The following is a 26,843-nucleotide window of genomic DNA, read 5'->3' on the forward strand; positions in this document are numbered from 1 at the left end:
ATCTGCAGACAATACTTAAGTTTTTTGAAAAGGAAAAATGTAATTTGCTTTTCCTCGTTGTTAGGAACCCCTCTAGCCGGCACAGCACAACCCGGAGTCTGCTCTGCCAGTCAGGTGTTCACTGGAGCCCCTAGTGGTGGGGACAGACTTGGCCGCAGACCAGCAGAGGGTCGTAAAGTGCGTACCGACTAGGGAGAACCCAGGAAAGCGGAGTGAAGTCCAGGCAAGGGTCGAGGGCCGGCAGCAGGCAAGGAATCCAATACACAAGCCGAGGTCAAGGGTCACGAGCAAACAGGAAGGTCGGTAAACATGCCAGAGGTCGGGGTCGCAAGAAACACAGGCAGGGTCCAAATCCAGGCAAGGGGTCATACACGGGCTATCAAACACAATATCCAAAGGACAGGAGCAAGGAGCAAAGCAGGTCAGCAGACTGGCAACAGAATCTATAACCGGCAGTGAGGCTGCAGTCCTCACTGCCTTAAATACCAAAAGCCACCAATCAGAGCCTAGCTCTGAGTCCCACACAGCCCCCAGTATTAATTAAATTAATCAGCCCACAGGCTGTGTTATTTTGCGCGCATGCGCCCGGCTACCAGTACCGCCGGGACGCAGCGCCAGAGGAGAAGCGACCGGCCGTTGCCTCAGCAACGGCCGGGCAGGAACTGGAAATGACGTCCCGGTCATCAAGGTGACGGCCGGGACGCCAGAGGGCACAGGAAGTGAGCCGCGGCGGCTGTGAGTACCGCCGCGGCTCGCGACTCTCGTGACAATGTTTCATAAAGTGCACTTCATGTTTTACTTTCTTTTTATGAAAGGTACTTTTATGTGTATTCTTACTTCTCTTGAAGTTCTCCTTTGGCCAACATCTTCTTGATTTTGCAAACTTTAATAGCGGGAGCATAAGAGAGTCACTCAACTTTTACGTCACAAAATTTATTAGTAACTGTGAGCATCGAGTCCCATTCTGCTTTGAGACTAGAGAGATCCAAGCAGAATGAGAAATTGGATATTGGCAAATCTCCTGCTTTGAGAGTAGATAATGAAAAATAGCTTAACAGCCACATTGAAAATGGAGAGTCCACTTTTTGGTGACTGGTTAGTAAAGGGTTACAGTAATCAAAGTGGGAGTTTAAAAAAGCATGAAATAGTTCTTCAGTAGTATATTTAACAGAACTGATATATTAAACCAGTGTGGATAATGAAAACAGAGAAAGGAAAATCTTAGCTTATGACTGTCCTCTTGGGATACTATTAGGGAAGATGGAGAACGTGTGGCGGGAGAGATCAAGTTAAGAGATGGTAACAAAAGCATAGTTCATTCTGGACAGATAACTCACAAAGCATTTATCCCAAAAGTCTGTGTCTGCCTTAGTAGAACAGTAATTGGTGATGACTTGACTGTTCTATGGATTGCTTTGTAATTACTTTAATCCCATATTTTTTTTTTATTTTTTTTTCACTTCTTCAAAATAATGATGTGCAGAGAAGCTCCTGATATTTATTGTGCTACTCTCTATGTCCTGGCAAGTTTTCTTGCCAGGTTTTTTTATTTAGAATAGTTCACTTTTCATATTTCATTCCCAGCTCCAAATGCGAGAATGTTTGGCATTGGGCCGAGAATGTGCTCATCTGATGCAGTGATTGTTTTTCCTGTTGGGTTAATTCTCGTCTCGACAAAGTTCTCGCAGAATTCCGTCTGCCTGATTTATTCATTGTGGAGGCAAGAGAGTATTAAAAAAGGCAAGACATTTTTCAGATTGAGCTGAATGTAGTTTAACATATGTTTAGCATCATATATTTTTGCCCCAACAACTTTGTAGTGATTTCAGTTAAAATTTATTTCAGTTGGAATCTTCTTAATATATGTGTCCTAGTATATCTGGGAAGTATATAAATGCAACAGTACTTTATTTTCTACTTCAATCAATGACAAATGAATTTAAAGACTCCACCCATTTATTAACCAAGAAGATTTTATTTTTATTAGTTTTGTAATTTTTTTGTATGATCCCTTCTTCTGGGAGGGCCAACTTAGAGGCACTGTTTCATTTTGTGCGTTTGATCTGCAGTATCCCGATGATAGATGCTGTTGATGGGCAAAACAGCTTAGTAAACAACGGTGGGATCTTACTAGACGTAGAATGGTAAAGCTACTGTGTATTGAAACACATTGTCAGAGCATTTTGTAAGAGGGACATTTATGTTTTCCATAACAGCTAAGAGCTAAGTCAGAGGACATCTTACTAACTTTGTTGGACTTGAACTTGAGTGTTAGATTAAAATCAGCTGATTACATGGGACATAGAGATGGACCATCACAGATACAGTGAACACTATTATGGAGCATTTACGCTGCTCCTTAGAAACAAATGTATCCCACTCTGAGAACTGATTTCTGGTCATGCCTTCCATTGAGTATAATATAGGCAATGTCTTAATTTAAAAGACTGCTATGTTTTACATAGCCAGAAGTTAGTGTAGAAGATATATACTCCAGAAATAAAATGGCTTACTTCCATATTTGTTCTTGTGGAGTTGCTTAAAGCTGTCCCATTTTTAATTGATTCCGGAGAGGTGCCTCTATTGCAGTTCACACGATGAGCAGGAGCCCATTACTGATAAGGAGTGAGAAACAGTCTGTGGCTGGAACCTCGTCTCAGCATTGAAGACAAAGGATTCTGAATCCCTAGAAAGCAAAGCATTGACTGTGAAGGCCATCATGTTAATGGCATATCTAGAAGTCAGTGCCCCAGAAAAGGAGAGGTTTATTTGTAGATGATGCAAGTAGAACAGTGGTTTGTACACCATTTCTGTCTTTATGTAAACTATTGTCAAGTTTGTCTATTCAATATAAGCTGCAGTTTTGTAATTTACTTGATGTAATTCAGTAGATTTTTTAGTTAAATATCTGCTTGGTAAGTAGGACTCATTTTCTGTATGTTCTGTATAAAGCTTGATACACTCATTTTACTTATATAATATTCGACTATATGGATTCAGCAAACAGACCCTTTACATTGTTTGAAAGTATTATGGAAAATTGAAGTGCTTAAATTAAATAGAGACAGCAAAAAGGCAAGATATGAGGCATGTAGCTAGGTATTCTTATTCTCTCCTCCTTAGTATAAAATAAAGGAAGCAACAGATAGGGAAATAAATAAAAGTAAAAGTTTCGGAAACCCATATGTAGATATATAAATAATTTCTGATTTTTGAATTTGCTGCTTATTCAGAACGTGCAAACTCATGGCAAAATGGAAAACGTGAATGAATGGATTTTGATAGTTGTGCCATCAAAACTGAAGTAGCGGTATGGTATGTTCTGATACCTGTCCCATATAGAAAATAGGGTGGGGGGGGGGTTCCCCATACCTCACCCTTTTTTCCTGAAGCCGTGATCTGTTTTCATGGAACTCAATAGAAGTCTTCTTTTGAGCATGTACTTTATTTGTGGGTAATTAATTGGACTTTTAAAAAACATGTCATTACCTTTGGAGCATCCTTATTTAAATTTGTTTCCCTCCCCCATAAACGTAATTCCATTATGATTTCTTTCTCAGGATACCTGCTGTTTGTGATTGAATAGATGCTGAAAAATATATGTTAATGCTCAACAGAACTGCTTCTAGTGGTGGATCTGTCAGTGCTGTCAGTCTTTCTTTGAATTAGCTCTATTCACTCGAGTACAGAGTTGGTGGGGGAGGCGAGGGGTCACAGTGTATAACCAGATGAGGACAGATCAGCATGGTAATATCTCCTTCCCCAGCTTATTTCTATGTGACAAAGTGTAGTGTTGTGAACATAGAGAACATACAGTTATTTGTAAGGGATAAATCATAACTGCAGTGTAAATATGGTATATCAAACGAATCCATTGAAAGGTTTAGCTACTACAGTGTAAAATGTGAGGACAGAAAGTCTGATGTAAATGTATTGAAGGGCTTTGCACATTCCAGTGTGAGAACATAGGAGTGTCACCTATGGCAGCTTCAAAGGGCTCTTGCTGTGAAATATATCCTGATACAAGTTTGTTTTTGGACTCCTGAATAGACTTTGTGGGGCCGGTCACAGCTAGACATCCTTGCAGCCCTAGCCAGCATTTTGAAGGCCTATACAGGTATATAGAAATATGAGCTCCAAAGGAAAATGTCTTCATAGGTCATATTTTTGGAAATCCGGGTGGCACTCCATACTGAGGAGGAGAAATCACACCAGGGTTGTGAATGACAGGTACGGGTGGTATCCGAGAACAGCTAAAATCACTTATCTTTGGAAAAGGTATGTCACGGTGTCACAATTTCATCATGTTTGGTATCAAAAGATGGGCAAAGTCATAAGGGATTTATTAATACTAAAATTGGGTCTGTGTGACGCTCCACTAAGAAGTTAGGTCACATTGTAGAATTGGGTATTAAATCAGGCAACATGCAAATGGTAATTAAAAAAAAGTATCATAGACACAACCCCTGGGGGTGGAGACAGGTCTGGATGTGTCTTTAAAAAACTGAGACCAGTTACAGAAAATTGTCAGACTTTTTTGGGAAATCAATTCACATTGATAAGCTGTCCATCTTCCTAGCCAATTTCCCATGGCACAGATTATGCAACTCAAGTAAGTGCTATTCTGAATGTAACCCCTTTTATTTTAAACTGTTTGCTTGTAATGTCAATCTAATAATTGTTCATTATTTTTTATATCTGTATGCCCTGTACTTTTGTATATGAAATCTATAATTTAATATGTTGCGTCCTTGATACTCTAATGAATCCATTAGCCTGTTAAGAAGCAAATAGCTCGGCCAAGTTAACCCCTTGAATGCCAGGGTGTGATTTGTTGATATGTTTGATTAACAAGCTGTGTGTGCACTTGCATTTACATTTGTGTAACAGTCTTGAGGTGTGAAGAGTTAACTCTTTGCTTGCTGGTGTTGGTCTTGCTAGTCTGTGAGCAGCTAGAAGCCTTGTGTGCCACTGTGGGACAGTATATTGGGGGTCCTATTGCCCATATTCAGTAGGTGGTGGCAAACCTGAAGTGTGTGAGCGCCGTTTGGGGGCGATTCAGTAGGTCTATAACCTGTGTGATAGGTAAAGAGAGACTGCGGGCTGGAATCGTGTGAGCTCATACAGCAGATCACCTCAGTCACGGCAGTTGGGAGCGTGTTCGTATATGTGGAATTCAGTTTCTTAGCACTGCAAGTCCTGGTTTATATTACTGTGTGTTTTCATTAATTATTGTACTTTTGAACATTTTTCATACCGCAGGAGAATACAACCGCTTTAATTTCCCTACTATTTGAAATTTCTTATGTTATGTCAAGTTGCATTATTTTCCTACATAATTCTTTGGTGACTTGCAACCTTTTAATGTTCAATAGGGGATATCAATCATGCCATTATCAAAATAAGCTTACAGTATATTCTTTATTGCACTCAATATTACAAAGTAAATCAAATATCCTGTTACTGAATAAAATGATCAATTATACAGTCTCCCTTGGTTTAAAAACAACTGTCCTGTGACTGTTATTTGCTAACCAGCTAGCACATGGCAATGACATAAATGAATCTGCTGTAAAAACTTTTCCTAGTAGATTATTAAAACCACACAATGCAAATGTATTTCAACTGGTGATAGGGGATGGTTTCCAGACATCTCTGTATCAACCTGTTTCAGATGAAATGGTTTACAAACCGCACTAAAGAGAATTTTTTTTCGTATTCATCTGCCTAGTTCTGGCCACTGCTATAAACTCTCTTCTTTAAATGAAGTTTTTTTTAATCGTGGTAGCCTTTTTTTTTTTTTTCACTTGTTCCGGACTGGATATCCTATTTATGTGTTAATTCTGTAATAAATTATATAACACTGTATAGATCACACAATAAATATAAGGGTGTTCTAGTGTTTCATCTGGACATACCCTTGTTATCTCTCAAACCTGTGCCATGCTAGTTGGGAGATAGGTGACAGGTGGGTTGATTATTTAATAATTGATGTGTTTACATGTCTTTGAATGTGTCCATTGTAATTTCAGTTATATAGTTCAGAAGAAGCATCTACCTCTTAAAAGGATCGACTGTCTCTGAATTACATAATTCTAGAACATGGATAGTATATAGCTTGGTTGGCTAGTGTCCAAGGCAGCAGAAATGCCCTGAACAGGCTGCAGATTGGCGAATTCATACACAGGGTCAAACCATTCTTATCACAACAATTATATCTAATGTGAAATACATTATCCTTTATCATTTTCTATTAAGACCGTGTCCTAGAGTTGTTGGACTTGGGTTTTTCTGTCTGTAGTGGAGGAAAGGACAGTTATGCAATCCCACTTTACTTTTAGTCAGAGCTGCGGGGGAAAAGTCAAGGAAAGAATGAATTGCGTAGTTTACCTTTATGCTTTCTAGTATTGTGGTATTAAGGACCTTTAATGAATGTATAGATGTTTACTGGATACTGAAAAGATGACTTGAATTCTGCTAAAGTAATTCTTTAAATATATAGTTATAGGGTTTTGGGCAATAGTATGAAGCAGCTGGGTGTAGTAATGGAGATAAATCAATTTCTATGTTATAAATCACGCTTTGTATACTTTTTCTAAATGGAGATCAACTCCATTTCTAGGAATAATTCTTCCACAACTTATTTGGAAAGAAATGTATTAAAATCATCCTAACCTTAGGAAGAAATACATATTTCCACTTTTGAATATCTAACTTGAAATGGTAATTTAGTGAACATTCAGATATATTTTCTTGCATAAGCTAGTTCATTTAAAATTACTTTTTTTAACTTGCTCAGGGGCTTTTTGAGGGATAGTGCTTTACATATCAGATCCAAGTAACACAATAATGGCATAGTGAAGAACATCACCCTGGTTAGCAATACAAGTAAAGTGCATGGTTACAGTGGTTGAGGTAGTTTAAACCCTCCATTAACCCCATGCTGTCTCAGATTTGACTATTGTAACCTTTTGAATATGTATGTATGTAAGATGCAGAAGCATGTTGTCAAGTAGAATTTTCCAGCCCTGCAATATTGGATAACAAGTGCCATAAAGTATTCTTTGCACTGAGTGATACTGCAAAGGTATAATCTAGTACCTCTAGCCACTTCACTTCTTCAGTATTACCTATGACATCTTGCCACTTCTGCCGGAGGGCTGCCAGTCCTGGAGGCTAGCTAAAGGAAAATTATTGTACAGTAGGGAAGTTAATTTTGTCTGTTGTCATACAAATAGTATAGTTTCTAGTGGGGAGGGCCCTTTCTGGATCCCTCTCGTGTCCAATTGTGTCCGAATGACTTAACAAAATTGTAGACGCAAAATGTTGATTTAGGTGTGTGTATTTTTGTTAGCAGTTGCTGGTAAGACAACAGTACTCCATTCTGCCAAGTTTTAATTGGGTAATTATTGTTTCAGTGTAGATGAATGTTTTAGGGGATGTTAGTATTACTTTAAAGAGGAGGCCATTTACCGGTCATTCCCAATAGATTACATTTTGGATCTTCTCCTTGTCCCTTTACCTGTACTTGCCCATGATGCCAAATTCTGGAGTTCTGACATTAGCTAATAAGTGCACTGGGCGCAGCTGCAGACCATTATATAAAAATATAGAATACATTTGACTAAAAATAGCTGTGGTAGCCAATGAGGAAAGTGGACTATTACATACAGTAGCTGGGAAAGAAGTATAATTTTAATTACGCTAGTTCTTCTTGGAGACTTCCTCAGCTGAAGAGACCGAAAAAGACACAGAAGGAAGGAGGAACCACACCAGGTTCCTTCAGAAGGTGTTTCCTTTTCCTCTCTCTCTGCTTAGCTGACCAAGGATTTACCGATTCATTAAGGCTGTCATGGAGTCTGGGGAGGAAAGAGGTTTCCTTAAACTGTAATCCACAGAGTCTTGAAGGATCAGGCCCCTATTTTGGAGTTGCCATTTTATACCCAGAACAGTGCTTCTTTGCTACTCTAAAACAGAAGGATTGTCTGGGTAGAGGGAGAATTGAATACTAATCTGATACCTCAAGTTGGGGAACTACCAAAGTAATGGTCTGGCAGAGTCTTACAATGGGGTAGTGGTGCCATGTGATGTGATGTGTCCGCTCAGTCATCATCTGAGCTGCTATTGCAGAGGTGCCAACATTTTAGGAAGCCAGTCCTCTAAAATGACCTCAGGGTCACTGTTTTTCAGGTAGGTGAGGATCATGATACTTTTGCACCCGAGTCGGTATTCAAAATCATCTGCATTTCCCCAAGTACTAAGAGACTTGTATTGTTCTCCAGAATCCACAGATCTACCCAAAGAAGGTAATTCTCTCCTTCATTAATCCAGTGTTTCACATACGTTATATTTGTTCTGAACTCTTCTATTTTAGATGTAAGTGTGTCAGTCATAGTGGTCTGGCATTTAGCAAATGTGTTTAGAACCTAGGGGCTTACACTCGGCCTTGTCATAAGTTTGTGGCTGTGGTGTGTGCAGCATACTTTTCCTCGCTGGTTGTGGTCTTATAGGCTCAAGATTGGAGTGAGAAGTTACAGACAGAGCAAAGCTACATGTAATTCCATATGCCTGTGAAAAATGGAATGGAGATGAGCCTTCCTTACGAGGGAAGCTCATGTAAAGATCATTGACTGCTATGAAAGTTGCCAGTGCAGTGCACATGGCTTTTTTTGTGTTTTTACAGGTGGATGACAAATACCACGTGCTTTGTCCTACCACCTGCTAACTGTAAGTTGGTCTGTATTTTTATACATTAAGACCTTTTCTAACAGGAATATACATACATGTATGTTAGGGGACCTAGATTCTAAGCTCCAGTGCGGCAGGGACTGATGTGAGTGAGTTCTCTGTGCAGCGCTGCGGAATTGGTGGTGCTATATAAATAAATAGATGGTGATGATAATGAAAGAAAAAATTGCCACTATAGAGGGTGACAGTTGAGGGACATATATCTCTTATAGCAAGGACACGTCTTACAAACAGTTTTATCCTCATCACATCCCCATATAAAACTGCTTGTGGTTTGTGCGCTGACTGCTCTGAAGTATTTTTTCATACCTGTGTATTATTATCAAATAAGCTACTAATCATGGTATGTGACATGAGGTTGCACACTGGTAGATATTTCTAATTTTATCAGTAAAACTTTTTCCAATTATTTCATCAACAAATGAAGTGCTAGAAGCTGACCACTCCAGCACTTGTGCCGTGGCCTTAATATCATGATGTGTGACACACTAGCTGTAGCTTAGAGAATATGGTCTGATTTATTGTTTGACGAATTTTGCGCCCGGAAATATGTGAAAAACTATTGGTCTCAAAAATTGTGGTTGCACATGTGTATTTTGCATTGCAAGTTCGGAATCTCAAGACATGCCTGAATTAAAACACAGCCGTATTTCTATGTCAAGTGTATATTAGAACATACAGATGTGTATAATTTTGCCAAACTATAGTGTAAAGATGCGGTTTGACAGTGTTATAAAGGCAGAAGTCACAATAATAAGGGGCAGGCTTCACTTACGTATACCTGCCCTTAGTCTACCCATCTATCGCTTGCCCGCCTCCTTGCTGCTGCAGATATAAGGCGTCGCAAGTCTAATATATAGTCAAATCTAACGGGCACTATGCACATTTTAGTTCGCAGGCACAGTTCAGACGTGCGTATATTTAAGCACCACAGATGGATTTTAGTCCAACTCTAAATAATACTAGATCTGTGGTTCCCACCCCCTTCCACTTTGACACACACATATCTGTGTTAAATTATTGCAATAACACTGAATTCTTGAAACATTTCACATCTAGATAAAATTTTAGTTATTATTTTGCATGTATTTAAAAACTATTTTTTACCTGTCAGCCCTACATTCTAATAACACATATATCTTAGCAATGTGACACATAAACGAGTCTCAATACACAGGTTGGGAAACACTGTACTAGGCCCTAAACAATAAGACACAAAAGGCTTTATTTGATGGACTATGATCTTCAGCTGCAGGCTTGGCTGCGAGCGCAGAGAATTGGGAGAATACATGGGTATATTTTTAAATGTCTGGACCCTGACATACAGAATCGAAGAAAGAGCAAAGAATTATTCACAGCTGTGAATTATAAGCTGCTGCCTATCTCTGAAGCATTATGTCATTCCCAAGCCATTGGAGACATTTGCGCTTGAAATCAGGAATGATAGATATTTTGGCAGTGATGTAAGTTGCAGTGGACCATGAGTCTCAAGAGCTGTACTTGACAGGTTTGATAGAGAAAAGTACCTGTGATTTATTCACCACAGCAATTTATGTTAAACAGTCTTTGTTTGGTACGACTGTGTGTAAGACGATGCAGTCTTGTGTATAGTATATGTTTTGGTCTGGATCAGTTAATCACGTTGAACCTGCAGCGTTGCTCAGTAGATGGATACCATATAGAGATATAATCCTGCTGTGAATGGGGATTTGAAACTCTGTACAACTCGTTTAGCCTAAAATTATTGTGGGGAGCTATTGTAAAATGTTGACTCTATTGTTAGTAGTGTCAGATTATTTTTAGGTGTGTTTTCAAAGGCAGGTAGATTTTATTTGCTTACCTAAGTATCCATTTATACTTAAAGGGGCGGATCTACTTTCTTGCCTTAAGGCAGGTTACAAATCTGTAAAGGGACATGAGCTGTAGAAGGCTGCATGTGATTGATATCTAAGGTTCTTGTCCAAATTGCATGCCATCCTCTAAAGACCTGAAAGCACCATTTTTTTTTTTAAATTTCCCAGACAATGCTGTTAAATGCAGCAACTTTAATGCAGACAGGTAGAATGACCCGTTTAAATACAATAAACAATACACCTAAATGAATGAATTAGGTAAATGCAGGAAGGTACACCAACCCCTTTAAAATAGATCTCATCTATCTGTGTCCTTTAAGGATAATAGCAATGGTGATTGTTTGGAACCACCATTATATTTGTGGCAGTCCAGTGGGAGCTCAATTCATGCAGTCTCTCTTTATGGGGTGCATTGGGCAGCATGGTGGCTTAGTGGTTAGCACTTCTGCCTCACACACATGAGTTCAATTCCCAACATTGGCCTTATTTGTATGGAGTTTGTATGTTCTCCCTGTATTTACATGGGTTTCCTCCGGGTGCTCCGGTTTCCTCCCACATTCCAAAAACATACTATTAGGTTAATTGGCTGCTATCGAAAATTGACCCTAATCTCTCTCTCTCCTCTCCTCCCCCCCCTTCCAATGGGGCAGGGACTGATGTGAATGAGTTCTCTGCACAGCGCTGCGGAATTAGTAGCGCTATATAAATACCTGATGATGATGATACAGTTTTGAGCACAATTGTATTGTGAAAAATATGCAGAAAATGAATAGGATTTTTCAATAGATTATAGTTTGGTTAATAAGGAATGTTACATATAATAGTTAAGTGCATCTGTTGCTTGCACACAGGGAAGGTAGCTATGTAATTCCACTGTGAATGTCACTAGCCCCTAGTGAAATGAGAATATGGCTTGAATATTAAACTTAAAGTGGCTGCCCAGTGTAGGCAACTATTAAAAATAGCTTGCTGATCATATCCTAGAAAAACACGTGTCCTTATGTAATTAGTTGGATCTCTAAAAGTTGATAAGTATAGAAAATCCCGCTCCCCACATATCCCTTTGTTTTTATCAGGCATCTGCAAGCTTAAACACTTATGTGTTCCAGTACTTACTTCACATTTCAGGACTGTTGGCGGCACTCACTTGAAAGCTTTGTGGTTAGTAGGATTTCTGGTTGGCCTCGTGTGGTGATGACATCATTATAATGGCACTAGTCTCCCACATCCTTGTCTTACTATGTTATTGTAAGTTTATATCCTAAGGAACCCAGCCAGTCTGTCTCAGTAGAAAGTAATTAAGGTGACTGCCACTCACTTCATATTTCCAGGTCAGCAAGTACAAAACATATTTTCCCTCAAGGTAGCCTCAAAATAGTTTCTCTTTTATTTTATTTAACTCTTCTCCCCTGAGAGACATTAGTGTCTTATTATTCAATCATATCAGGAATACTTAAGGACATTCCCTGTGTAGAAATACAGTTATTAGGTTACATGAATCAATCGACTTATTTTTTTAACAAAAATACATAATATTAATTTTGCCTTTGGATCAAGTGATATCTGCAATGTCCAGAAATACTTTACTATATGAAACTGTATTAGTTTACAATTATGACATATTTGTTATAAAGGCAAAAGGTCACAGGATGAAATCTTTCATTTTTACAGTGCACTGACCAGTAAGTTTTCTTCTGATAATCCTTAAGGTGTGCCCCAAAAATAATAACCTTTTTGTCTTGTTTTGTGAATATGATAACAGTTATTCAAAGGAGCATCCTTGAGAGAGGATGATATAGGCATATCAATAAATAAATAGTTTCAGTTTATTGGGAGAGAAAAGTATACATGTAGATTAATATAGAAAAGGCAATAAGTCAAAAGGCTAAAATCACTTGTGCAGAGGGTCTATAACTGTGGCATTTGGAATAAATTTGCCCCCCAGTTTCTGTTTTTTGGTTAAGGGTGCAGATGGGGCTTTCTAATTTTAGGATATTGAAGCAAATATATTATCTTATAAACATCACACAGGCAATAGAGAAAAAAATGCATACATTATTAGATCCAGGTTACACTGGATCTATCGGTGGTAACAAATAGAGAAAGATCTACAACATATCTCACCTACAGCTGCCTGGACTTGCCTTGCCATCAATTTAATGAATAGTACAGACAGTGCTCAGGAACAGGTTAAAACGACTTAATTTTAAATTGATACCGAGTTGTAAAGCAAGTTGTTGTAAAGCAAGTTGATTCATGGTTATGATAGAACCTATCCAAGTGTCTTGAGCACTTTTGTTCCTCTGTCAGTTTGGGTATAAAAGCTGTTAAAATACCTCTTTGGGCTTTGATTGTACCACCATACATACATCCAATTAATATAATGTGTTCCTCCTACTTTTCATTTAGCTATCAGAGCTGTCTAATGTAAAATATATTTTTGCCTCAGATTGTAATCTTAAATTTTCTAATTTTTATATTGATCTGCCAACCAATATAATTGTTAGAAAGAAACATATGAATGAAGGTTTTTATTCAGAAATCATATGATCATGCTGAGGTGGGGAATAGGGTATCACATTTTGCACCTCAGTGCTCAAGATTATGTACTATAATTTCAAGACTTTTCAAGTCAACTTACCATGGAAACAGTAAAATGATTCTTTCTCCTTACATGAACCTTGCCTTTCTCTAAGTTGACAATTAGTTTAGAAGCTATTATCCCCACCAGCTTGTCTCCAGTCATACATTTATTTGGATATAGTATCTGACTTTTTGTCATGTGTTTTGAAAGATAGAAAAATTTAACTTTTTGTTATGTCTTCAGTTTTGTACACACAGCAAAATATCTATGGTGAAAAGACCCTTACAAACCTGTTATTTTGTGAAGCACTTTGCCACTTTGATTATATAAAACTTTAAATGGGAGTTACACTCCCCCTCCTCTGAAAAATGTATTTTCCTATAAACAAAGAAATATATTTTCCAATATGCAAAGAAATGTATATGTAGTACATTATATTTGAAATGCCCAATGCAGTAACATTGACCAACCATTCTACAATCTGCGGCCTCATCCTAGGCCATCAGAATTTACCTTATTAAATACAGTCAAATTGGATTTGATCTAGCATGGTAGAAATTTATATTGGCCTGAAACCCCTAATGGCACATGTGAAAGATGATCAGCCAATCTAGAAAAGGTGATGCATTCAGATTGTATTGGATCATTGCAATCTATTTACTAATAAATCCATTTGCAATAATCCAAGCTCACGATAATGCTCTGAATAGCAGCAAAACATCTTTTTCAGTCACTAAATGTCTTACAGTGGTATTTAAATCACACCAGCATGAGTTTACCAAATCTTCAGGTTCTATTTTATGTCATGAAGGAAATGATTAGAAAGTAGAGACATTCTCAGCATCAGTAAAACAGATGGATAGGGCAGCACGGTGGCTCAGTGGTTAACACTTCTGCCTTACAGCACTGGGGTCATGAGTTCAATTCCCGACCATGGCCTTATCTGTGAAGAGTTTGTATGTTCTCCCTGTGATTGCGTGGGTTTCCTTCGGGTGCTCCGGTTTCCTCCCACACTCCAAAAAACATACTAGTAGGTTAATTAGCTGCTAACATATTGTCTCTGTCTGTGTGTGTGTTAGGGAATTTAGACTGTAAGCCCCAATGGGACAGGGACTGACGTGAGTGAGTTCTCTGTACAGCGCTGCGGAATTAGTGGCGCTATATAAACAAATGGTGATGATGATGGATACGTTATGTGGGAAACTGAAATACTTTTTTCAAGGGGACGGGGGTAGATTGTTAGGATATTGAAGCACATATATATTGTCCTACTACTTGGGACAAGAACATCATTGGGTTTCATTTAATTTTATTTTTAAAGTCAAATTGAAAGTGGAGTAGTGTTTACTAAATAATATGAAACCAATTAAAACAGTCTCAAACTGCTTGTATTGCCACAAAGTTAGACCGTATTTCATGAGCACTGCTAAGCTTTATTTCTTGTTCAGGTTTGGGTTCTATTATTAGGAAACTGATACAGAAAGTTCACGAAAACTAGAAATTGATACTATTTGCTGCTGCTTTGTTGTGATGTCGGCACACGGACATAAACACCAAACGTGTCCTCAAGTAGGCGCTGTTAGGAGCATGGCTAAACAAGTTAGTCGGGAAAGGGGGGTGAATCCCAGAGGGGTAGTTTGGTGAATCACCAGAAAAATTTTAAATGTAATTCATATTTGTCAACTTCGTAACAATCCACACCAGGAGTTCCCAGAGGGGAGGTAAAGTTTAGGGGGTGTAGCACCACAAATCATGTTGATTGTACTTCGTCCCACTGTGTGGTAGAGTCAAAATTATGTGATTTGCAGAGAATCGCATCATTGTGGCTGCAGTGCCGCCTACTTCACTGTAAACAAGCTGGATCTGGGAGAACCACTTGAAATGCGGGAGTAGTTAAGTGTTGTTAAGTATATGCATTGCATAAAACACTAGAGTCTCCCAAGCATCCAGTAATTGTACACATGGTGAATCCTAAAACAATTTGTTTCATCTCTAAAGGATGTGTGGCTTATGCTTAGCCACTACTGACCATACCCATTCTGCCAGGAAATACATTTTCTTTTTCCTTTTTTTTCAGCATATAGGTAACAGATTTTGAATTATACCTCAAGGCTTTATGAAAACAGTGTACGAAGATCTGGCATATTTTATGACTTTTTAGACCTAAAATACATTCTGCATTTTGCAAGAACAGCAAAGCATCTGCACATAAAGGCAGAGCACCATGAAATCACCAGTGAGCTCAGACTTATCATTTGCTGATGTGTGTTACTTTACCAGCTCATCTTACTTAAGGAATGGCTCTCATGGGCCCACCTGGCCTGTTCTTAGTGCAGGCATAAATTCCTGTGACTGCACTTTAGGTCACCGTAATAAATAGGAGATGTCAGTTGTATCAGACATAAGGGATTGCAGGTTATCTGTCAGTTTTTATTGTAATATAGTACTTTGTATACTTAAGATAGTCTGGTAACTTAACAACATGAGTGCTTTAAAAGAGGAATACTCTGAAACCTTATGAAATAAACCTGAACAACTTCTATTGACTACAACAGTGGAAAGATTGGTGAACGACTATCAGTTGGTTGCTGTATAAAATCTATTTTCCCTTTAATGGATAATAATTGCATGTTTAACGTTCAAACAAAGCTTCTCATTTTCTGCATTTATACCAGGAGTGTTCAAAAATTTAGACTTCAGAAACTGGTCAGTTAATCCACGGAGGTAGCAAAACATTTGAAGAAGCCATAGAACAGGTTGATGCATTCAGAGCTCTACAAATCTACCCCCAGTTATTGATATCTAATTCCCATTTTAAATTATGAGGGTCTTAGTTTGAACGTTATGGTTCTATATATTTCCTGGATCTGCATATATAGTTGTGTATATATTTATTTTGAAGGGACAGCAATGTTTGTGTGTATGTTAGATCATTGCCGCATCTCCCGCTGCCCACCAGTCGAGTCTAGGACGTCTGCATGTCTCCTCCAGGAGGTTTGACCCAAATTGGAACTTTGGGTAAAGGGAAGGGAGCTAAATGATACAGTTATTTGGTGTAGTCCCATTATGAGAGCGATAGGGAGAGAGTGGGATGGTTTTTAGTGACTGGGGTGGTTGATGCTTTTGGAGACAATGGACAAGCTGTGCCGCTAGGTAGTATATTTTAAAGTAAAGCATACCAAAGCCCCCTCTAAAAGTACAGTGCTGTAGCGTGCAGATCTGACTCTAAAGCACATTTTTGCTCATATGATAAGGGAAGTATAGTGTTGGAGAAAGTTCAAGATGGTGGGGGAGGGCACGGATGTTGAGGCCTTGAAGTAGCCAAAGTATTCTCGGCAGTGTGTCCATTTTGTCCAGGTTGATTTGCCCTATCCAAGTGATTAGTTGTTTGTCCCATGAGGAGAGATTGGATTCGATATTTGCTATTATGGCGGTGGGGGAGGACATACAAACACCACACAGATAGGGCACTGGTTGTAAATCAAACCCATAACCCCAGTGCTGTGAGGATCACTGTTAATCGTTGTGCACTGTGCTGCCATTTGACAGAGAAGCTTGTTTCTAGGAGCTTTTGATGATGGATGGAATGTAAAAGTCCCAACACCTTTGGTTTTTTGTGTGTTGATTTTGTATCCTGAAAGAGATCCATATGATTCACTTTCTTGAAATAAGTTGGGTAAAAAGGAAAGGGATTTTTTGTGATCATATTGAACAGACTTAATACCTGTAATGCTTTTGTTTTTTATTGGCTAATGGTTCAAATTTTACAGTGAATTAAGAGTAAGAGGGGGCAACCGCATCTCATGGTGTATGAAACTGAAAAGAAAGAGAGCAATGAGCCACTCACGGTGACAATGGGAATTTTCTCATCTAAAGCTCAGATACACTGTTCAGTTTTAACTTCAACGATGCTAATACAGAAACTTAAGTATTACCTCACGGGTCCCTCACAAACTGCTATAGCCTTTAATTCCAACAACTCTTATACAATGTACAAAGGTGATCTGATACATAGGACAAAAAGATCAAATAAGAAATGATAGCAAGTCAGTTATGCTTGCTGTGGCATATTACCCTGCCCCAGTTTATGAATGTATTAATTACTATGTAGTCTATACATTACATTTCTGTTATAAGACTGAGAAGCTTAGTACTCAAGCTCCAAGCTGCCTCACAGTGAGGCAAAAGAGAGAGCTTCTACATTTCCTGGGTCTTTCTTTCACTTAGGATAGAACAGACAGTGTCCTGAAAAAATGTAATTGCTTATAAACACACCAATTTTTGCAAGTACAGTTTTAATCAGCATTATATATAGCAATCATGTTGTTATCCATTTGTTTTCTGGGTGCTACAAATAGACAGTTGCCACTGACAACCCATTCAGCTTTGTAAAGGAGATGACCTTCATCTGCTTTAATTGCTAGTAGATTTGGTTTACGCTGGTACCAATACTATTCTATGACGTGTCAGCATCCTTTACATATATTCTTTTGAAACATATGTCTAATAAAATATTCAGTGTCAGTGATATATGCACATGATTATTATTTATCATATTACATATAATATGATTGACATGCAGTTTTCTCCCAGATGTAATTTAAAATTTGTTTGCATATACATTTTTTTTATGAAGTGAACACATGTTAATACTAAAAGTGATGTCATCACAGCTGTATAAGGTTAAATGTCTATCGCCTTAGTTCATGTCTGCAAGACTGGTATTTATTATATTTTCACTTAATTCTTCAAGGACACATGTAAAAATGAAGGCATTGATGAAGAAACACATCGCTACTTCTGAGACATTACGCGGATGATTTTGCTTTGTTTTCATTTGTTATTTTAACCTATGCTGATCTCTCTTAGGTTTTGATAATAAGCAATATAGAACTTGACGTCAGAAAAGAACCTACTAGTCCATCTCGTCTGCCCTTTTTTTTCTGCGTATGTTTTTTTTCTCTTTGATGATGGTGGGGTTGTTTTGTGCAATGTGTTTGTCATGGATTCTTGAATTCTCTGCATGAGTCCCTACCACAGTTGCTTAGAGACTATTCAATATATCTATCACCCTTTCTGTACAAACAAATGTTTCTCTTAGTCTTCCTAACTCCTAATTTTTGCATGTCCCTCATGTTAAAGAAATCATTTTATTTTTAAAATCGTGTTTTCTCTATTAATACGTGGATATATATTTTAATGTTTTTATCATACCACTTCGGTCCTATTACCTACGATGTACGTATTCAGTTCTTAAAGTCTTTCCTTATAAATTTTGTCATGCAGCCTCCTCCATTGTTTTTTTTAAACTTGTATTTTGTAAAAAGAAACTGTGTGGTACAGAAACAAAAAAGGGGCGATGGAATGGTTAAAAAAAAATATATATATACAGATAAGTAAAGAGAGGAAAAACTCTTTATGCATTTCAATTGCAATGGGGTACATGTTTGGTTGAATAACAATTGCAATGATAGTAATATTAGACCTTGTACAAGTTATATTAGAGTTTAAGATGATCAAATATTACATATAAAGGTAATATTTGTATCTGGATAAATAGTTAAACAAGAATGCATTTTTTCGCTGAGTTAATTATTTTTAATTTACATCCAAAATCGTTTAATTTTAACACAATCCCAAAGACAATAATAAAATGATGAATTTCTAGGTACATTTTGGGCAATGTGTTGTTGACTGCATTCCAATGGAATAATATCTAGAGGGAGAAAGATAACCCCTATATTATAAAGTGCAGCTCTCTGTATGCACTAGCAGACAAAGTGTTGTTAGTATAAATTAGTTCCAAAGTTATTTTATCCTCTTTTAGATGAGGGAAATGGGATACCCACTGGGAAATACCACTTCTCCGTCCATTCCCATAATGAGTGAGCCGTAAAACTGTAAAAGTATGAAATACCTTAGGTGATGTGTGAGGATTGTGGAATACATTATCAAGCTCATTGTTTCAATCCGAAGTTGACAAAGTGGTCAGGACCGTGTGTGTATGTTGAGCCTGTAGGAAGGCCATGTTATGAGAGCAGATAAATCCAAATTTGGAGGTAGTTTAAGAGAATATCAGTGGTTTCTTAACTTTGAGATCCACCGAGATTTAACACTATACAAACCTATTCAAGCCCATTTAGTAAATGAGTAATCAACCTGTCCCCTTTGAAATTCGTCATTACCCATCAGAGGGAGAAATGAGTGGTGACTATCCAAATTCTATTTATGCTGTACCTTGTGTCAAGAAATCCAAGTTGACATTAATAGGTTTATGTATAACTGAAGAAAGAGGAAAGTGTGTTTAAAGTGAGACACTCAAGTGGTCATTTTATTAAAAACTTTAATTTTTAATATATACTATTAAATTTATTCTGTAATAAAAAATTGGTCCATTAAAGAACTTGTAGGGAAATATTAAAAAAGTGATGAATATAGAATATGTTAAAAAAATTATATCTGTTAAGATAGGCAGTGGGGTCACTACCTAGCCAAGACGCTGTTCAAAACATTAGGATACCTTCCATAAGTTTGTATGATTACAATTGTAATTATTCAGATCCTTAATAAATACATGAGACCGTTAACCCATAAGCACCAGTTGCAAATCAGGATGTTGTTCTTAATTATGTGCCAATTTTATGACCCACATAAGTTTAAGGATGATTTTCGCTGTCTAAATATAGTATCATGGGGATAATAATATTCCTTTTAGTTACTATCTCCCACTTCAAAAATATATGGGACTTTTATATCCCTTGTTTATCTATGATATATGGTGTGGTTAATAATGCAGTTTCAATTGCTTCAATCTGCATACAACATTCATTCAGCACTAGTGTAACAGAGCCCAGACACTATCCAGTGAGTCCCTATGTCCTTTAAGCACTAATAAGTTAAAGTGTTCTTTCATTGAGATTGCTCTATAGCATTTTGTAAGTAGACTTTCATGGATGGCTAGTCTATTAATAAGTCTGAATTATAAGGAACAGCGAGTGCGGCGTCCATTGATGATCGTTTCGCTATAAGGCTTTGTCAGGGCAAGCCGAGGTGAGTATTGATTGGCTTTTTATAAGGAGGGATCCACCCATGATACTATATTTAGACATTTGAAAGATGACAGCCAGTCATCTTTCAAATGCGATCGCAGCGGGGACGCCAGGAGAGGACAGCGGGCTTCCTGGTGAGGACAATGGGCCCCCAGGGTGTCCGCCCCGCCTACTTTTAAAAGGGGGTGTGGCAGTAAAGGTAATTTTCCCGGTATCCCGGTGGGCCAGTCCGACGCTGTCCTTGTGTATTTTTTGTAGTAGATTGGTTAAGGTTGGCACAATATTTTCCCGTAGTCACCACTCAAAACATCCGGTGCAGGAAATTTATGGGATGGTAATGAAACTACGATTCTTGAAACTTAAATTTCTGTAATTTTAGGATTAAGGCGCTCCCTCTGCTGGGCAGTAAGTACAGGAAGTTTTGTTTCTTTTAACAATGAATGGTAATTATCTTGCACCGTGGCATCATACAGTGAGGTATAATTATGAAACATCCTTTTGTGAAGTATAGTATATTCCAGTTGAGGGGTCTATTATTTTGGTTGCATAGTGTTTTCTACATTGTTGCTTTGTTATATGTGTTATTTTTCAACAGATTTGTTTCCCCACCTAAAAAAAATAATTTTTAGTGAAATCTACCGCTCTTCGGGCTTCTCCTGGTTTTCTAAGATTTGCTTATTTTTGGTATATATATCCAAGTTACCATTGGTAGGATCACGAATATGGATATCTTTCATTCTATTATATAAATCATTATATTTGTTTTTGTAATCTTTTTGCTTTTTTGTGTGATAATCTATAAGTCATTCTCTCAGTACCACACTTTGATGTTTCCCATAACAGCACTGGGGTATCCCACTGTTTGATGTTGTCGTCCAGGAATTCATTCCATTTGCTTTCAAGGTATATTTTAAAAACTTCGCCTTGAGTGAGATATGAACGGAAATGCCATAAGTGGTTCATATATCTATTTCGAGTAATCTCTATAATAGTGTGGCCTGAAATTAGTATGGGGTGGATATGTGCATTTGGGACGTTGGGCAAAAGGCTGTCTGCAGTTAGGATGTAATCTTTTCTGGATTGGGTATCATGTACTCTAGAGTGAAAGGTATATTCTCTATTTGTAGTATTCGCAATCCTCCAAGGGTCAAATAAATTCTATTATTATATAAGGGTCTATTATATTATGTGACTTCGGTCCTTCAACTGAGCTTATATCATTAACTACAGCACTCTGGAGTAGATTTATCAAACCTTCTAACAAGGAAAACTGGAGGTGTTGCCCATAGCAGCCAATCAGATTGTAGCTCAGTAAGGGGCAGCAGGTAGCCCTAGGGCCACATTCGACCCTCCAAGCCTTCATCTTTAAACTCCAGATCCTTCCTGCTTTACTATCATATTTGTTAGTTATAGCTTGTAACACTTGTTTAAAATGCCTGCTTTGTTATTGCAGATAAGTGTCTATTTCTTTGATTAAATGTATTGTTTTAAGTTATTTCTGAGATAGAGGGTAATATGTGGCCCTTTTAAAGGTTAGAGGTCTGTACCTTGTGACTCCAACGTGTTTCAGGTTGCCCATCACTATTCTTGCTATTATTTTCTAAATTTACTAGATAAATGATAGCTAGGATCTGATTGGTTACTTTGGGCAACACCTCAACTTTTTCTTTTTTTAGAAGATTTGCTAAATCTACCCCTCTGTCTCGTGTTCCATTCCTTTATCTTTTATCTAATTCAGTTTCTAAATTTATTTATCATGGGATACCATATCAAATGCCTTGCTAAAATATAAAGTTATATTCACTGATGCTCCATGATCTGTCACTCTAGTGTTAAAAAATAAAAATCCATACTGCTCTGGTCCTCTTAATTAGTTTGTCTAAATAGTCAACAATTGCTTTTTTTCAAAACAATTATTCCATTAATTTACCTGCTAATGATGCAAGACTCACATGTCTATAGTTCTCATAACATTAGCCTTTATCCAATCGACTGAAATTATATCTGCAGAAATGTGTTTAATGGTGTGCAAGCGCTATTCTCAGTTCTTGCAATACTCTTTTTCTTTTTTTTTTTTTTTTTTTTTTAAAACATATTTTATTAAGGAGATTTTTCAATTTTAAAAACAGTGTAAAGGTTAAGTTACATTGATCAAACAACAAGTTCTTGCAATACTCTTTTTACGTATAACATCTAGGGGTAAATGTATCAATATGCGGCTTCTTCAACATCCGCGTGTTCAGCCTCTTCCGCGATTAACTTTCAAGCGGCGCTGCATTGTAAAGGGAAGTAAACCGTTACAATGCAGCGCCGCTTGAAATTTAATCGCGGAAGAGGCTGAACACGCGGGTGTTGAAGAACCCGCATATTGATACATTTACCCCCTAGACTCATTGACTTATTTTAAGATTGAAATTTTTATTTCAGTTTAGAGATTTTGATAAGAATAAATGTAAACTCAAACGTTTTACTTATAAAGAATGCTTGCTTATCTGTGCAACTGACATTATTGCAATAACCTATTAATGATGTGGTCCTAGACATATTGAAGAATAATCTGGATATCATCCATTTTTTCGTTCTTCATAACTAAAATGTTTTATATGATGTTATTCAATTCACCATATACTTCAGAAATTATGTTTGTTTATTTTTGAATAATTCATATTTTCATTTGAGATCTATTCCTGCAGAATAAAACATTTTGATAACCTTCAGTCAGTAAATATTTCTACATTTGTTTCTTTTAGTTCCAAAAATTGAAAGCCTGTTTTTGAAAGAAGAGGCTCAAGACTTACTTGTGCAACTCCATCTAGAGTGTGGATATGTATGTCTTTATTACTATGACTACAAGAAAGCAAAGGAACATCTGAATCTAGCCAGAAATGTGGCCAAGCTGCAAATTAATCTAACAGGTAAGAGTCGATTTTCCTGATTTGCTGTAAAGAGGCACGCATAGAAGTTAGCCATCTTCTGGCCAAGTAGGATGTATTCATGAGCATTAAGAAGATTGTGGGCATACAATGTACTGGCAGAAACCTTGTGTCACATTATCATACGGTAAGAAGTCTAATCCACTCTCAAAAAATCTCCCGCTTAGCTCTTAATGATGGCGTAAATGTCTTTAGACAACAGGGCAGCCCACGCCAGCTTCTCATCCAAAAGTGGCCTAAGACATTATATAAAAAATTCCAAGACAGAAAATAATATATGCATGTGACCAGACTGACCTATGTATTAATAAGTACACATTACAGTTAGGCTGTTACTCAAACTGGGTAGCTACTGGAACAAACAAACAAAACATAACTACACCGTACATGCCCAAGAAAAAGGTAGGTCACACTCTACCCATCTTTTAATAAAAACTCTGCCTATTGTTTTTTGTGCTGGTGCAGCATCTACACATTTAAATTCTTTGAAACCCCTGGTTACTTAATTCATTATTTTATTAATTGGTTTAGATTAGATTAGAGGTGTTTCATTATTATTTTTCTTTTTACTTTTTTATTTATATTAAAAGAAATGGCCAGATTTGTCATCTAGTTTTTTCTAAAATGTGTTTAATACTGCGAAAAGCTGTATTTTGTAAATATAATGCCTACCCTATTAATGGCTATCCACGCTAGAGAGTATCTAACAGGTACCTATTATAAAAGTCTCTGCATCTTCATGGAATTGGCACATATATATGTGCAGCCCTCACCTCAATGTTAGCAGGTTATAATTAAGAGTGAATAGCTATTGGGTAGAATGTATGCGTGCTTGGTCTAATTATAGATTGATTTTAATACCTGTATATATGTTGTTGTTAATGTTTCCCTTTTATCTCCATAATAGATAGGGGTTCTTTACACCACACTTTTATTGTACAGAGACTGAGAATTTGATTAGTTGCTATGTCAGCTAAAAAATTTAGTACCTCACAGCAATAGGATGCCTGGTAGATGCCTAGTGCTTCCCAGGCTGCACTGACAACCTAGTTTCTGGTTGTTATAACTGTGTGTCTCTCTGCATGTGTGTAAGCTCTCTTGGGTCAGGGACTGATCTTATAACTGTGTGTGTCTGTGCATGTGTGTGTGCAAGCTCTCCTGGGTCAGGGACTGATGTTATAACTGTGTGTGTCTGTGCATGTGTGTGTGCAAGCTCTCCTGGGTCAGGGACTGATGTTATAACTGTGTGTGTCTGTGCATGTGTGTGTGCAAGCTCTCCTGGGTCAGGGACTGATGTTATAACTGTGTGTGTCTGTGCATGTGTGTGTGTGCAAGCTCTCCTGGGTCAGGGACTGATGTTATAACTGTGTGTGTCTGTGCATGTGTGTGTGCAAGCTCTCCTGGGTCAGGGACTGATGTTATAACTGTGTGTGTCTGTGCATGTGTGTGTGCAAGCTCTCCTGGGTCAGGGACTGATGTTTTAACTGTGTGTGTCTGTGCATGTGTGTGTGCAAGCTCTCCTGGGTCAGGGACTGATGTGAATGAACAAACAGTCTCTGTGCAGCTCTATTAATAAATAGTGAGTAAGCGTTATAAATGGGACCCCACATTGCTTGGCTTCCTTTTTCTAATGATGATCACTAAAGCTTGTTATACAATTTGTCTGGAGCACAAAAGACCTTTTTTATGTTAACAGTTTGACTAATAAACATAAACCCTATTTCATGCTTTCAATCTTAATTTTCCAGATGTCATGTTCACCAAGACTATTATTCATACAATGTGACTTATATTAATAATTTATTGCTGAAATTACCTTTACGCTCAGTGTTTACATAAGGGTGGGTATAAATGATCTTTTGGATGTGTTACAAACGGAATGTTGTGGTTAATTGCAAAGTCTTTCTAATACTGCCCTTTACAGCACAACCAAAGCTTCAGCCAAGGCATGGGGGTAAATCCTATGATGTTTGACATTAATTGAACATGGCAAAACTGGAAAGAAATGTTCTGGCACTTTACAGTATTTTGCTTTAAAATGTACAGAGACACCAGCATCTCATCAGTGATATACTTTTAAAGAGCTTTATGAACACTAAAGGTTTCTTTCAAACCGTGCTTGAGAAATTGTGCATTTGTTTTTAGTATGGTTAAGGATTTTAGTTATTAAAATATATGCATGATGCTTCACAATAAAATATTTCTTAATTAAGATACTATTTATTAAGAAGTAATTTTAAGGTTTGTAACATTTTGTTGGGCTCCTCCCTGAAATTCCACCTAATATATTTTCAGCATATCATGGGACACTATATTGAAAAGTATTCATTTATTTCTTGTTGGTTTCTGTAAAGTCGCAGACTGTAATATCTTGTAACATTTGGGTTGTTCTGACCCTTAGAAACCACTTAATGTGTTTCAAAATTGCTAGAAATCACCAAAACACCCTGGTCAGTCATCATCCCAACTTTCTGATCTGTTGGACGGTGATTTTCTTTCAAAATAATGTGATATGCATTTATTTTGTCTGCCTTGTCTGTCCTTGTTTTATGTATGTACTGTTTTTTTTAGTGTCCGGTGCTGCAGAGCACTGTGGCTCCTTAGATATCTACAATAATAATAATAAAGCAAGACTTTTGTAAGTTAAATTCCAATAACCTAAGGGAATGAGATCACAACAAGTTATGGAACTAATAAAAACATTTAATTTAAAATATGTATATACTTTGTTTCGGAAAAGAATCAATAATCAGTGGTACAAATGGTTATTATGGACCATCAATACCATACACAGGTCCTGATAGGTTTGATAATCAAAACTTAACTCAATAAGCATTACATAATAGAACTATGTAAGATTCCTAGTTATTTAACCTAAGATTCCTAGTTTTTTAACCTGACCCTGAATAGAAAGTAAAATGTACTGTTTGCCTGATTATTTATCAAAAACAGTAAGAAAATTCCTGGTTATTTGTACAACAAGCTTATGTGAGCTTTACATACAATACATGGTTCCCTAATCCATAGTAGGGGGTGTGGTATGCTATTTCTACTTAATTGTTTACTAACATACAGTGGTATTGAGGAAGCATTCTCTGTTTTCTTAATAACAGTGTGTTCTAAGAAACAATCTTTTACACGCCAAATCCTCAGATGCGCATAATGGTGTCTGGCGTGCTCCTCTTCTTTGTTCATATGCCGCTTCAGGGATCTCCTTCTCCTCCTCCAACACCAGCGTGTCTGCGAAAAGAGGGCAGGCGCCATCTTTGGTTTCTTTTGCATGCACAGTAGTGTGCTTATTCACTATATTTATAAAATTTGCTCCTGTCCCATTCGACTCTCCAACTCCCTTTTGCATCTTACAGCAAGATGGTGCCAGTAGATTTAGTCAATTATCCTGATTAGTTGGTTCCTGGCTCCTTCAGTGTGTTCCTGGAAATTCCGCTCTATTGCATATTATGTCCCAGTGTATTACTGGGTATTACATCCACACCAGTGTGTACCTAGTTATTCCACGCACTCCAGTGTGTACCTCGTTATTCCACGAACACCAATGTGTTCCTCATTGTTCCATACACACCAGTGTGTTCCTGGTTATTTCAGGCACACCAGTGTGTTCCTGGTTATTTCAGGCACACCAGTGTGTTCCTCATTGTTCCATACACACCAGTGTGTT

At 37.5% G+C, this 26,843-nt stretch overlaps 1 protein-coding gene across 1 annotated transcript in view; it reads left to right on the forward strand.

The window, feature by feature from the left end:
• TTC27 (tetratricopeptide repeat domain 27) overlaps positions 1–26,843 on the forward strand; it is a 293,427-nt gene that overhangs the window by 67,561 nt on the left and 199,023 nt on the right. The window contains exon 7 of the mRNA XM_075203668.1: positions 22,985–23,149. Coding sequence (XP_075059769.1) covers positions 22,985–23,149 — 165 coding nt within the window. The remainder of the gene's footprint in view (positions 1–22,984; positions 23,150–26,843) is intronic.

The sequence above is a fragment of the Mixophyes fleayi genome, chromosome 3, assembly GCF_038048845.1.
Source record: "Mixophyes fleayi isolate aMixFle1 chromosome 3, aMixFle1.hap1, whole genome shotgun sequence".
Taxonomy (NCBI): domain Eukaryota; kingdom Metazoa; phylum Chordata; class Amphibia; order Anura; family Limnodynastidae; genus Mixophyes; species Mixophyes fleayi.